Source organism: Fukomys damarensis, unplaced genomic scaffold (genome assembly GCF_012274545.1).
Source record: "Fukomys damarensis isolate Sample0158 unplaced genomic scaffold, DMR_v1.0_HiC HiC_scaffold_36, whole genome shotgun sequence".
Classification (NCBI taxonomy): domain Eukaryota; kingdom Metazoa; phylum Chordata; class Mammalia; order Rodentia; family Bathyergidae; genus Fukomys; species Fukomys damarensis.
In genome coordinates this window covers 19,760,521-19,775,439 of record NW_022900948.1, presented here as the reverse complement: position 1 = coordinate 19,775,439, position 14,919 = coordinate 19,760,521, and the positions used below count along the sequence as shown (strand labels likewise).

General features: G+C 36.7%; 1 protein-coding gene across 1 annotated transcript in view; it reads left to right on the top strand.

Annotated features, from left to right (window-relative positions):
• Nucleotides 1-14,919, top strand: part of Grin3a (glutamate ionotropic receptor NMDA type subunit 3A) — a 156,561-nt gene that overhangs the window by 94,103 nt on the left and 47,539 nt on the right. Inside the window, exon 5 of the mRNA XM_033759136.1 lies at nt 14,054-14,199. Within this exon, the coding sequence (XP_033615027.1) occupies nt 14,054-14,199 (146 nt within the window). The remainder of the gene's footprint in view (nt 1-14,053; nt 14,200-14,919) is intronic.

The following is a 14,919-nucleotide window of genomic DNA, read 5'->3' as shown; positions in this document are numbered from 1 at the left end:
TACTTTTATTTTTGAAACACATGAGCTAGGTTCTGGTCCAAATTTTATCATAATCCTTGGCTTTGGACAAGTCACTCATCTTTGGTCAACTCTGGTTTCTTCATCTGTAAATTAAGGATTTTGAATTAAGTTCTAATGCCCTATAATTTTGGGAAGAAATAGTCAATTTGCAAATGATCCAGCAAACTTATCTTCAAATTATCACCACATAATTGAAAAGAAAGAGAGTTGGTTCAAAGTTTAGTAACTATGCAAACATGTAAGACTCAATTTTTATTTATTTATTAAGACAAAATTTGTGAACACTCAAGGTGTACAACAGGATGTTTTGATATATTGTATATACTTTGAGTTGATTACCATAGTTATCAAATTGAGAACCTCATATAAATACCTTTTTTGTTACAGTTAGATAATTTAAGAGCTACACTCAGCGAATTTCGCACTTTTCACATATGTAATGCAATACTATCAACCACTGTCACAATCTGTAGGTTAGGTTACTAGAACTTTTTCACGTTATAAATGAAGGTTCATACCCTTTGACTATTTCACCCTTCTCTCCCACTCAGTCTCTGGAAACCACCATTCTACAAGTTCATTTCTTTTGAATTCCACGTAAGTGTGAAATCATACATTGTCCTGTGTCTGGATTATTTCATTTCTTTCCATATTGCCACAAATATTTGATCAGGCTGGGAACGTCACACTGTCTTTATCCATCCACCAACAGAAATTTAAGTTGTTTCCATCTCATGGTTAATGCTGCAAAGCACAGGGGATAGCAGATAATTTTTCAAGTGACTGATCTCAGTCCCTGTACATATGTCCCCCGAAGTGGAATTGCTAGATCATGTGATAGTTCTGTTTTTAGTTTCTTGAGGAAACTCTGTTCTTTTTTTCATGTTTCTCATGTACAATCCCACTGACAGTGTGTACGAAGTCCCATTTCTCTACATCATCCCAACTCCTGTCATTTGACTTTTTTGATAATAGCCATCCTAAGAGGTATGAGATAATACTTCACTGTAGCTTTGATTTGCACTTCCTAATGATTAGTGATTTTTGAATACTTTCTTCTCTATCTACTAGCCATTCAATGTGTCTTAACCAGAAAAATGTTTGTTCAATTATTTTGGTTTATTTTTACTTGGGTTATTTAGTTTCTTGATAGAGAGTTGATGAGTTTTGAATATTACTCCTCATCAGATCAATGGTTGTACAAATTTCCTCCAATTTCATACATTGTCCTTTCATTTTATTTGTTGCTCATGTTTCTGTTCAAAAACTCTTTAGTTTGATTCAGTCCCATTTTGTTTATTGTTATTTTTGTTTTTGTGGCCTATGCTTCTGGAATTGTGGTCATAAAGTCTTTGCCAAGACTGATGTCAAGGAACACCCCCCCCATGTTTTCTTCTAAGATTTTTATTATCTGAGGTCATATTTTTATTGTTTCAGGTCATTTTTATTATTTCATAGTTGATTTTTTACATGGTATAAGACAAGGATCCAATTTCAATCGTTCCTTTACATGTGAATATCCGGTTTCCCTATTGTCACTGTCATCCTGCTTTGACTATTATAGCTTTGAATTATGTCTTTAAAGCAGATGATCTGATGCCACTGGCTTAATTCTTCTTTCTCAAGATCACTTTGGCTATTATGAGTCTTTGGGTTCCAAAATCATCAAAATATTTTGTTTTGTTTTTTTCATGAATTCTGTTGCAACAGATGATATCTTTAAAATAGTCAAATAGTTTCTACTGACAATGACTTTTATTGTTTTGGGTGCTGGGGATAAAAGCCTCACACATCTGGGCTATACACAGCCTCACAATTACTTTTTTAAAGCAATAAAATATTATTTTACTTATGTAATTGAATGTTAGTTAATAACAAGAATTTTTAGTCTAAGTCAACTTTCCTTTTTCTCTCTGTACACTATGGGTATATTCTTTCACACCACATTTATAAGCATATCTACTATCACTAATAAACCAGAGACACAGATCATTGAAGCTGACCTGCTCATCTAATATTTCCTAGTCAGTTTCTGCATATGAATGATAAGCTCCTCAGTTTCCATTCTGGTGTGTATGCTGTGAGTATACCAAAGGCAGTGGAAACAGAACTGACATTCACGCTAAGTTCCAGAAACAGCAAAGGAGTGCACTATGTTAAATGTGTGTAAGACATAGCTCCACTTAGCTGTCTAATCTTAACCAAATTGCTTAATTTTGCTGATCCTCAGTTTTCTCAACTGCAAACTTTATGAATCATTGCATTTTTTAAATGCTGCCTGACAGTTTTCTCAAACTTGCAGAAGATGGAGAAAGCAAATGCCTTTTAACTCAGCTGACTGCTGCCTTCTGATGCTTGGCTCACACAGCAAAATGCTGCTTTAGATGTACTGCTCTTGTGGTTCACTTAACTGAGGCAGATGTGCTGATTAGAAAAGTAAGATAAGCAAACACCAGGTTGGTCATAAACTGGGATATGGTCTCAAGTAGAAAAACTGGAAGGAATGATGTAATCAGGCTGTCCTGCAAGAGAAAAGGAGGGAGAGCCACCCTCTCTTCTGAGTGCACTTGCCCAGAAGAGATTCCTGAATCTTTGAGGATCCCCCATGATAATGACTCCATCACTAATTTCTTGAGCACTTCAGAGCAAACACATATTGACTATTCAATCACGGAAAATGAAATAATGAGGTACAAGCAAGTCAACCCCAGGGGCTAGCTAAAAGAAAAATTAGGCAAGAGGAAAGAATTTCTCCTCTTACTGCTGTTCAACAGTTCCTTTCTGCTTTAGATTTTGTTTGTGCAGCCTCTCTTAAAGTTGGTCTCCTAGGATCTACAGTGGGGGATTGCTGACCTTTAAGCTAATCATTCTATTGATACTTTTGCACCCAACCCACCTTGAATGAAGGCCAAATTGCACATGCTTTCAGATTTAATTCTCCTGAGTTAAATAATTAAATAAAAGCTGGCATTTTTAAAGTCTTATGTCATGAAGATGTGGGTAGAGTTTTGCCAAAAGGCTTACATCACCGGACTGGAGGTAATCTATAGCTGTTTTCATTCATTTGCATTTAATCAGTGCAGAATTGCTGACTCTGAGTTCAGCAAGGACCTTATTGCCTGCTCAGACTGCCAGCTACAGTACACTGCTAGTGATGGGCAGTGATTGAAGTTAGAAGTGTGAGTTTCACAGCCCACAGGTCATTTTTCAACTTGAAAGTTGGCTATACAGCTAGTCAATTATGTCAATAAAAAGCCAGGTTTATTCAGACACTATGACTTAGAGAAGTCCTCCATGCCAGATATCATAGTGTAATCCCAACACATGGGAGGCTGAGGCAGGAGGGTCGCTACCAGTTTGAGACCAGCCTGGGCTAAAAGTGAGTTTAATGCCAGGCTGAACTACAGAGTGAGACCCTACTTCTAAAAGTTCAAAAGAAAAAAGGAAAGGAAGGAAGGAAGGAGGGAGGGAGGGAGGGAGGGAGGAAGGAAGGAAGGAAGGAAGGAAGGAAGGAAGGAAGGAAGGAAGGCAGGCAGGCAGGCGAGACAGAAAGGGAGAAAGGAAAAGATCCCCCCCATTAGAGGTATATAGCTGGGATTTCAGCCCCAGCTGACCTAGTACAAGCCCCAATATTACCATTTACAGTGGAATTATAGCTTCAGAGAGATTATGGTCCTAAAACAATTTATTATGGTTATAATTAACTTTGAAAATAACATGCAAGACAGTATCTGACATGATAGTTGGGTTCCAGACTTAACTCATTAGTTTGTACAGCAACAGGCTCCAGCAGCATGGGCTGAAGAGCCCAGAAAAATGATTTCATGTCTCTGGACTTCATTTCCGCCATTTATGAACTGTAGTTATTACAGAACCTCCCTCTTGGGGACATAGCAAGGCTGAAATGAGATGATAAATGTGGAGAGCCAAGCACATAATCAGCACAATAAATGATAGCTACTGGTATTAACAGATTGTTAGAGGTAATTATGTTTCCACAGTGGGTTGTTGGCTACAAGTACGATGGCTGAACTCTTTCGATTAGCCATTTTGCTAGATTATGTGAGTCTTACTCACAGAAGTTAAGGGAGTACATAGAAAAGCCAACAACTTTTGTACCGTGTCATCCAGAACATAAATAAGACAGTCACACAATCTGCCCAGCTCTGACATTTACTGGCTCCAGAAGCTTAGCCAAGTTAATTAACAGCTCTGTGCCTCAGCATTCTCATCTATACAATAGGTATCATAATTGAATCAGCTTCATAGGATTGTTGGAAAGATTTTAAAATTTTATATGTATAAAGTACATGGTGAGCTATATATATAGCATTTGGTAAGTGACATTATCATCATCATTACTATCACTGGAATTATTATTATTCCATGCTTCTTTGGGAAGAAGACAGGAGTGCTGGCAGTAATGTTAATAAAGTAATTAATCTGACGTGTAAAGAAAATGTGGATTTAGCTCCTCAAGATTATTTAACATAATATAGGGTTATTCTTGATTTTTAAAAATTAACATAAAATTTTGTATATTTATCGTGCACAACATAATGTCTTAAGTATACATTCACTGTGGGATGAAATACAGATAATTCATATATGAATTACCTCAAATAGTTAACCTTTTTATGGTAAGAACACTTACCTCTCACTCTGTATTTTTCAAGAACAAATCATGAGCTGTAGTTAACATGCTGTGTGATAAATGTCTTTAACTTACTCCAACTGTCTAACTGTAGTTTTGTATTCTTTGGTCAACAGTTCCTCAGACCACATTCCAACTTATTCACTTCTCGTAAACACCATTCTACTTTCTTCTTCTATGAGGTCAATATTTTTCAGCTATCACAGGTGAATGAGCTAATGGCTTGTTTTTCTTAGCCCTGTTTACTTCCCTTAACACGATGTCCTCTAGGTTCATCCACGTTGTTGCAAGTGGCAGGATTTCCTTTTTGTAGCTGAATAGTATTCAACTGTGTGTGATACTTTTGTTTAATCCATTTATCCACTGATGGACACTGCCAATTACACAGCTTGGATATTGTGAATACTGCTGAAGCAGACATGGGAGAGCCAATAAATACTTCCTCGGGTGACTAATTCCATTTCCTTTGGGTATGTGCTTAGAAGTGGGATGGCTAAATCATATGTTAGCGCTATTTTTAATTTTTGAGGACCCTCCTACTACTTTCCATAATGACTATATTGATTTACATTTCCACCAAAAAGTGTGCAAGGGCCCCTTTTTCTCCACATTGTCTCCAATATTTTTGTCCTTTTGTTAGTAGTCACTCTAACTGGAAGAAGGCCTGATGATTAACGATGCTCACCTTTGTTCATATACCTGTTGTCCATCAGTCTGTTTCTTTTCAGAAATATTTATCCAGGCTTTTTCCCCTTTTTGTTTACTTGTAACTGCATTGAGTTCCTCTTATATCTTGGATATAAAATGTGCAGTTTGCAAATATTTTCTTCCATTCTATAGGCTGTTTCTCCACACTTTTTCCTTATTTTGCTGCACAGAAGTTTTTGATTTGATGTAATCCCATGGGTCTATTCTTTTGTTGCCTATGCTTTTAAGACCTTGTTCAACAAATCATTGCCCAGACTAGCATCATGTAGAAGAAATATGTCTCCTTGATGGTCTTGTTGTTGTTGCTGTTGTTGTTGTTGTTGTTGCTTTGTAGTTTGAGAGCTTATATTTACTTCTTAATCCTTTTTGAGCTGATTTTTGTATATGGTGTGAGCTACGGATCTACTTTTTTCCTCTACTTGTGTATTCCCAGTTTTCCCAAAACCATTTATGGAAGAGGCTAGCCCTTCCCTTCCTCATTGTGTTCTTGGCAACTTAGCCAATTTCAATACTGGTTGGCTGTAAATGTGTGGATTTATTTCTGGGCTCTTTATTCTGTTCCATACATCAGAATGTCAACTTAAAATGGGATTTGTGGGAGATTTTCAGTAAGACAGTTGGACACGACTAGATGAACTGAAAGAATGAACAAAATAAGAAGGCATTAGGCATATTTTCAGAGAAGAAGCAAAACAAAATAGCGGGCATGAAGTAAAGGGAGAAACAAGAAACAAGGAGACAGAATGCTTGTAGTACAATAGCAATGATTCCTTTATAGAATTCCTATCATTCTTTAGTTTTACCTCTAGAATGTGTAAAGGTAATAATTCTCTTGGAGGGCCGGGGATTTAGCTCAGTGGTTCCGCTGCCTGCTTCGCAAGCGCAAGGACCCAAGTTCAATCCCCAGTACCAAAAAAGTAATAAATTTAAAAAATAAAATACTTCACTTGGAGACCATGACATTAGGCCCTACTGTTGTATTATTATAAATGAAATAGAAACACACCAAGGACCTTCAGTTCATTCAATGAGGCCCTTCTCTTGTATTCCTATTAAATGAAGAGAAAGATACCAAAAGTTTCCAGAAGTTCAGTCAGTGAGTATTTTCATATTACTTCATGGATGTTGCTAAGCAAATTTAACTCAGGAAATTCATCCTTGTAGAATGAAATAAACATTGAAAACTTAGGATTTCATAGGAGGAGATTTTCATGGAGGAGTATTGTTGTACATAATACTATAAAGAAGAAATAAAAAATATTTTGTCAGCCATATTCATGAAGGGAGATGACATTACATTTTAGTACTCCAGCAAATCAACTTTCCACTAGCCTAGGATCCATATATTAATAGTCTCCTGAATTTGACCTCTCTCTTCACCTGTAAGTGAAGCAGAATGGAAAAAAGGAAACATTAAGGTGTTCCGTGCAGCAGCAGAAATGTGTGGAAAAATGTATGTGCAAGAAGGGGAAGGAGAAATGTGTAAGCGAAGCAGGATCAGATCTCAGACCTACACCGACTGCCAAGGTGGTGCTAGGCATCTAGATGTTGAACAGAAGTATATGAACCCGAAGGGACACAGGATGAATGTCTTGATTTAGGGAAATTAGCAGATCTCTCTAGCTTGTCTTCTACCTTTTATAAATGGAACTCAGAAACCATCAGACTTTTTATGCCTTGTGGATGGAATAATATGCATAAACAAGTTTTATGAACTGCACAGTTCAGACGCTGCTGCTGCTCTAACTACGATAAACATCTTGCTCAAAACCCAAAGGGTATAAACTGTTTGTCTTATTTTTCCAAGCTGGCCCTTGTCATTTGGATTAAATTGATCATTAGGTTTGAGAAAAGAAGAGAAACCTTCCCTGAAGGTAGCTATGAACTGGACAAAAAACAATAAGTAATATACCAGAGATAGTGTGTGCTAGGGCTAAGTAAGCTGGAGACTAACAGTACAAATTCTCAGGTTTCTGGATTCATTTCCTTGATCTGCCACTTTCTGGTTGTTTGGCCTTGAGCAATTAGCTCAATCCCTCCAAGCTTCAGTTCCTCCTTTTCAAAATAGGGATAATGAATATATGTTCTATAGAGGGATATTTGGAGGATTAAATAAGGCAATGAATTTAAGAGCTTGCTACAGTGCTTGGAATGAAACACCCAATAAGGGTTAACTGTTATCATTATTTTAAAATAATGGAAGACAATAAAGACATGATAAAGAACTCCAGCTTTGATGAGATGGCAGATACACAATGCCTGGATATAATGATAAGGAAAGGAGGAAAATGCAAATACAGAGATGGAATGAACAAATAAGTCAGCTAACACAACTAGGTGTGCCACTGGCCACTTCTAATAATCTCATGCCTTTAGAGGCTGCTCCAAAAGCATCTGCCATGAAGAAAGGATTTTAAGTCAATCCATGCATCATAATCTTATTACTGGAGTCCTCCTATCAGTAGCTTTATAAAGATATGCCAAACGAAAGAGTCAGACCTCCAGTTGGAAGACTGAGACCCCAATGCAGCTAGAAAAAAATGGTGACATCATACCAAAGCCTAAATCTGAGTAGTGCCAGGAAACCTGCTGAGATTTATTACACCTACTCCTTTCTGCTCATTCACCTTATAACATAGTTCTTCATAAGTGTCCACTGGGACTTTCAAATAAACAGAAAAATTTAAATGTGAGAGTCCGGGAGCTAGTTAGATATATAATGTCTGTACTAAAGGCCAGCAAACATTTTCTGATTGAGCAGATAGTAAATATATTAGGCTGATGAGTCACATAGTCTCATTCACACCTACTCAACTTCACTGTTATAGCACAAAAGCAGGCATAGACAGTACGTAAGTGAATGGGCAAGGCTGTCACCCAATAAAATTTGATTTGTAAACAGGTGGCAGGCTGGGTTTGGCCCATGGGCTGTAGTTTGCTGACTGCTGCTCTATACATAGACTCAAGTTGTCAAAAGTACCTGGGCTAAAGCTCATGAACGATCAACCATGATGTCAAAGAATATTCTTGACTCGAGATTAACTAAATTAACATAAAAAGATTCCAGCTAAAAATGTAGAGAGAGGAAGTACACTGCTTCAGTATAAATGGAGAAATCAACTTTCAGAGGAAGAATAAGAATAACATGGAAAAAAGGAGTTGTACCCAGAAAGTGCCAAGACTTTGTAATAATATCATTAGCCAAGGTATTAAAAGTCTGATCCATGAAACATGGATGCAAAATCTCAGACACCAACCTAAACTTAGTGAGTAGGAATCTGCATGTTGAAGAAGCCACAGGTGGTATTTTTAACCTTGCTATAAAAGATTCAGACATTAGTGAATAATAACAGTACATACAGTATATGACTTTAAAGCCCCTTTGGGCCTTGAAATAACTTGATATTAATAAAGTCCATAGATTTGATATGGATAAAATAATGTCATGCAAGAGCTATGTCTTCAATACCAAGCATATCGTATTCCATTGGGCAAGCTAAAAATGACCCGTTCCACCCATCTCTGAAGAACATTGTACCAGGTCCAGTGATTACAGCCTATGTATGGTTTAAGTACAATAAATGCAAATGTATACATTCTGAGCATTGGTATTGTTTATAATCCAAAGTATATCTACCTTTGCTTATTTCCTGAGAGTTTTTTTTTCCTTCATCTTTTTGAACCACTTCTTTGCTCTCTTAGAAATGTCTCTCTGATTATTTTCCATATTCTCTAGGTGAGTTAAGTATTCCAGTAATACTGAGCAATTAATGTACAAATAGGTAATTTAACCTTGGATAGTTCCTCCAAGGCCCAAAGAGGTTGACAAATAGGAATAGAATTGGAAGAGCTGGTGATGTATTTAGCTGAAACTTTAAAGAAATGCTTCTCTCTCTGGGACTTGTTAGGGATGGTTTTAATGCAGCTCAAATGCTTGAGCTCTTTGCACACTTTTATCCTCCCTCCTTGATGCAGGCTTTCTGACATCCCAGGCTGTTTGAATTATAAACAGGATGGACTATCCTGGCCCCCGTGTTGCATCAATCACTCCTTACATCTGTGTTCTGATTCTCTTATTCCGAGATTGCTGAGTAGCTCACTATTATTTTCCATTAGAAGGACACACACAGAAATTTAAAAGAATAACTTATTTTCAAAGAATTAAGGTAACAACAGAAAATTTTTAATTTTAAGGGGGAAGAGGAAACATGAAGTGGGACTGAAGTATGAAATCTATAATGAACTAAACCTGAGAATCTTTGTGTTGATACTGATAATTCACTTATAATTCCCATATCTACCAAGTATCTCCTGTGTGATAAACACTGTACTTTTATGTGATGATGATAATGATGATGATGGTGATGGCGATGATGAAAATGGCAATAATAACCCCTAACATTTTTGAGGACTTATGACGACATGAATGAGATAGACACAGATAGACCCTTGTAGAAATTTATAATCTAGCAGGGAAGGCAGACTTAACAAATAACTCCAAGTGCTTTCAGTGCTGTGTGACTTATAGATACAATAGGAGGAGGTAACAGGGGACCTGATCTAGTCTACGGGTCCATGAAGTCAATGGGTGACATAATCAGATTTTTTGAGTTCTAAGATGATTCTGAATGGGCTGGAAGGAAAGAAAGGGAATGTGTGGAGGACAGAGATGATAGTTTCTTGAATTAAAAAAGTGGTAGTATCTGTAAAATATCTCCAAGTTTGAGGAAGAACCCTATCCAACCTGGTCTTAAAAAGGCTTTCTCATCTGAATTCCAGTTATTTGTTAGTGCTTAAAGGAACTTACCTTTTTCAAAACCTCAAAACCACTGCTCCACATAAGGCAATTTGGGAACAGATGAGTAAATGGCAGCAGAAAGTCATCAAAAGGAAAAAAACAAAGGGCCAGCACCTGGGTCTGCCGGGTCCAAGTCCTTCAAATTCCTTGGGAAAGAAGGATGGTCTGAGGCCCTCCACAGAGAATATGGGGCCCAGAAAGGCAGAGTTTCCCTAAAAATGCTTAATAGACTATAAAAGTATTCCACCATCTAAGATGAGGAAATGAACCCTTGGAAGACATTCTTTGCATGTATATAACTGATATGTCAATTAATGATCCTACGGTTTTCTTCATCAAAAAGAATACTTGTTTAGAAGGCTTGGGTGATAGGTCATACTGTTAGCACTTCTTTTGCTAAGTGGGATAATAAACACCTTATTTCCCTCTGGGTTCAAGAAAAGTCATGAATAGTTATGAATTAATCAATCATCAAATATCTTATTGCAATACTACATCCTGAAAGCCATTGGGAGTACAATGATGAGTTAAAATAGGCATAATTCTTGTTGATAGAATTTCCACTTCAGTGAAGAAGTTGAGAGTCTAGATAATAAACAATAACAAATAAAATTGCTTGTGTATGTATATAGGAGAACTTAATCAAAGTAGAATGTGGCCTAGACAATAAATTATTGGACTGAGAAGAGAAGAATGAATACAAGTTAAATGAACGAAGAAAAATGGGAAAACAGTGACAAAATGAATTAACTGGACAAAACAAGTATAAAGTAGCTGCCAAGTTCCAAGGGTCTCAATAGGTAACTGAAATAAATGAATGAAATTTGGTCTACAGGTTAGGGAAAATAGCATAGTCTAAATCTTGCTAACTACTAGCTGTGAGCATTTGGTCATTACCTGACCCTCAATATCACGATCTGTAAAATGAGAAAATAATGTCTATGCTGCAGAATTATAAATGTCTGAAGTCCTTAGTTCACTGCCTGACACTTAAATAACAAATTTTGTAATGACCACACTAAAGAAGTCAGAATGGCACATGTGAGACGCAGTGTCCCACAGGGGTCAAAACCTGAAAATCTTTGGTCAGACTGTCTGGGATTGAACCACAGGGCAACGTTTACCAGATCTGTGACCTTGGGCAAATGGCCAACTTTCTAAAATTCGGCATCTTCAACTATAAAAGGAAGATAACAGAAATGCTGAGTTCATAGATTTTTTTGTGTGAGGATCAAAGTAGATAATGTGTACAAAAAGTGAAAGATTGCTTAAATAATACCTAGACTACATATTCTGGATGTACAAGGTGTTGTATCTGTACAGAGAAATACACAGTTAATTTTTTTTGTTGTTATCATTTTGAGTATGAAGGTGAAACTAGATAAGGCCACAGACTCCTCAGAAAATCCTGATCTAGGCCTTAAAGAAAAGTACAAGATCCCAATAATGAATGTAACTGTACTGTCTACCTAGAATGTACCAATAAATTCAATTTAAGATTAGTTAAAAAAAAAGAATGAATAAGCATTAGACAGCAAAAATGCTGATAAATTTTCTTTGCTCAAGCTTTAGGGCAGCACTTTGCTACTGTGAGTATTACCAAGGGGTTGAAGGCTCAAGGAGAATATTAAGAAAAGTCTGGTGAGTTCCTTCTAAAAAAATATCTTTACTGCAGTTGATGCCACAAGCTTGAAGGCAGAATAATGTGAGACATAGCAGCATAGGCTTGGAAATCAGATTTGGGTTCTAATCCAAAGCCTACTGCTTTAAGCTGCATGATCCTTCTATGAGCTTTAGTATATAAATCTTTAAAGATTGTAGTAACAGTGCCCTCCTCATGAAGCCATTGTGAAGATTAAATGATGTAATATATTTAAAGTGCTGCGTGCTATGTTTTTGGTATATAATAAACACTCAAATGTTAGCTGTTGTCATTATTGTTTATGCCTTATTAAAGTTACACTGACATTAACCATTAGATTTTGTTCAGTGCATGAGATAATTACACTAAACACGAGGGTAAACTGTATTACATACTCAACAGTGGGGGGTAGCCAAAGAAATACCATGAGCAACCAGGTGATAAGAGTTCCAAGTGGCAGTGATTGCAAATATTTGTCTTCATGGCCTCAGTAACTTTAAGAGCTGTACGCAGTGGGTTCTCAATATATGTTGAATGAATGAATGAGTGATTTTTTGTGATGATTTTAAAACAAAGCTTTCTCTGCTCATAAACATTATGCATATTGCTGTAATAATTTATAAATTAAAAATACTATTCTTCAACAGCTGTGGAACAATCATGTATCACCTTGATACATTTTCTTCCAAGGTTACTCATGCCTGAATGCATTTGTATGTGAACATATATAATATTTATGGGGAATTATAATATTTTAATAAATATGAACATTTAATTTTGGTTATGACATATGAAAGCTATCTTGCCTCATTTTATTAAACATACCTTACAAATATGATGTATACATTTCATTATACTCTATAAAGTATACTATATAGTTTATTTAACAGTAACCCTATTTTCAGACTTCTAATGTGTGTCAAAGCTAATTTATCTTCAAATATAAGTTATGTGTTACCATATTCAGAGAGTTTTTAGTTCGGGGGTTATAAACAATTTAAAACCCTAATTATTAAAAGTTTCTATATTATCTCCTTTCATAGAAAAAAATTACAAGCACATAATTTATATAAAATATTGCTGGCAATTTTAGCAGGCTCATAAACTACATGAAGTCCATCCGTGGTCCTCTATCACATGGTCCTCACATCAAAACTAGTAATATAAGCCTAGGCTACATAGTGAGTTCCAGATCAGTCTCAACTACATAGTGAGACCCTGTCTCAAAAAAACAACAACAAAAAACTAGTAATATAAAATATGTTAATATGAAGCAGAACAAGAAAGTGCAAAGACTTAAACAATTTTGGAGAATAATCTCTAAAGTACTGCTGACTACAGGTTATTTCACCATTTTCATTATATGGCCCAATCTCTGTTCATTCCTACATTTGAAATAATCCCAATTTTCGATTCTGTATTAAATTTCTCTACAACTTTCCTTGAGTTATAGTTTATGTACTGTATCCTTATAATCCATAGCGATGAAAAGTCTCAGAGGGCTCCCAATGTACTTTCTCTCTTTACTGTGAGGGAGCTCTTGCATTCTGGAGACCTGTGACATTATTGAGTCTGCACCTGCTACCCCTCTCCTCCATTGCTCCTGTCTTATTCCCCATTTTTCTTGAAAAAATAAGCAGCATGATTCAGTTTGGATAATATAGTTATTTAAGGTAAAGAAATCATTTTACAATGCCAAAAGTAAATTCAAATGACTCAACATCTAAAACATCATAAAAACATAAAAAGGATGTACTCATTACATTGGGCCATGCATATTACATTACATTACATTGGGTGCATGATTCTAACATGGCCTCTGTGTAGTTCCAAGGAGGATTATAAACTTTAATTTGCTGTCTTATGTATATGCTTTAATATGCAATTTGCAGTGTGATCCTGATTCTAATGCCAACTTGTACATCCTCTAGATAATTCTAATAGGTTCTCAAAATAAAGGAAAGTAGTGGTTTTTCATTTTTGATTTGTTTTTTTCATCTGTTGCTTCTGAAGATAGAACAATTTCTAACGTGAAAGCTAGGATAGGAGAGAGCATATTCCTCTGTCTGCACATAGACCTCTGCACATGTTCCCGTGTTTGTGCATATGTCTATGCCCTGTGTGTTTTAGAAGGCTCAATTATCCCTAGTAGGGGGATAAATTTCCCTAATGAAAAAAAAAAGAATTCTATGAGTAATTTATATTAATGTCATTTCTTTTTCTCCCTCAGCTGCATCATCCTTCCCAAGGCTTCCGGTTTGGAACTGTTCGGGAAAGCAGTGCTGAAGATTATGTGAGGCAAAGTTTCCCAGAGATGCATGAGTACATGAGAAGGTACAATGTACCAGCCACCCCAGATGGAGTGCAGTATCTGAAGTGAGTGTCAGCCTCCTCTGCCCTAGAAGCTCTCACTGAAAGAGAAGTCATTTAGTTACTGTTGCATTAGTTGGTTTTTTTAAATGACAGACAAGTATACCCACTATGTGTTTAGTAATACCTCATACTGTGTGAGAGCCAGGAGTCAATATAGAATCGTGAGCATTTAATTATGCGATGATATTAGTAGTTACCTGCATAGTGTCAAGTTGGCAGTAGCTTTGCTTAAAGAGCCAGCAGAGTCATTAGTGTAGCAGATGGTGGGGGAAGCAAATGTTGGCTTGACATCACTTGCAAAAACAGTGGTGCTGAAATGATCAAACACAGGGAATGTAGCCAGAGGATAAAGTGTCCCAAAGCAACCTTTTCTTTCTCAGTGAATCCCTGAGCTCATGGAAGGCCTCTGCTTGCCATAAAGAAATGGAATTTATCTTAGTGATTTCCTGTTAGAAAGGAAATAAAGTAGAAGGCTGCGATTTCCACCCCTGCATCTTTCTCATCAGAATTTATGAGGAGCAATCAAAGGCAATCACATTGCCATGGAAGATTATCAGAGCCTGTAATTCAGTGAAGCTGAATGCAAAGGAGGACAGTGCAGATATGGGTCTGCTTCTCTAGTCTGCCTAGGAAGAGGGAACGGACGGTACCCAGTAACCGCCACTGCATGAGGGTTAGGTCTCTCTCTCTCTCTCTCTCTCTCTCTCTCTCCCTCCCTCTCCT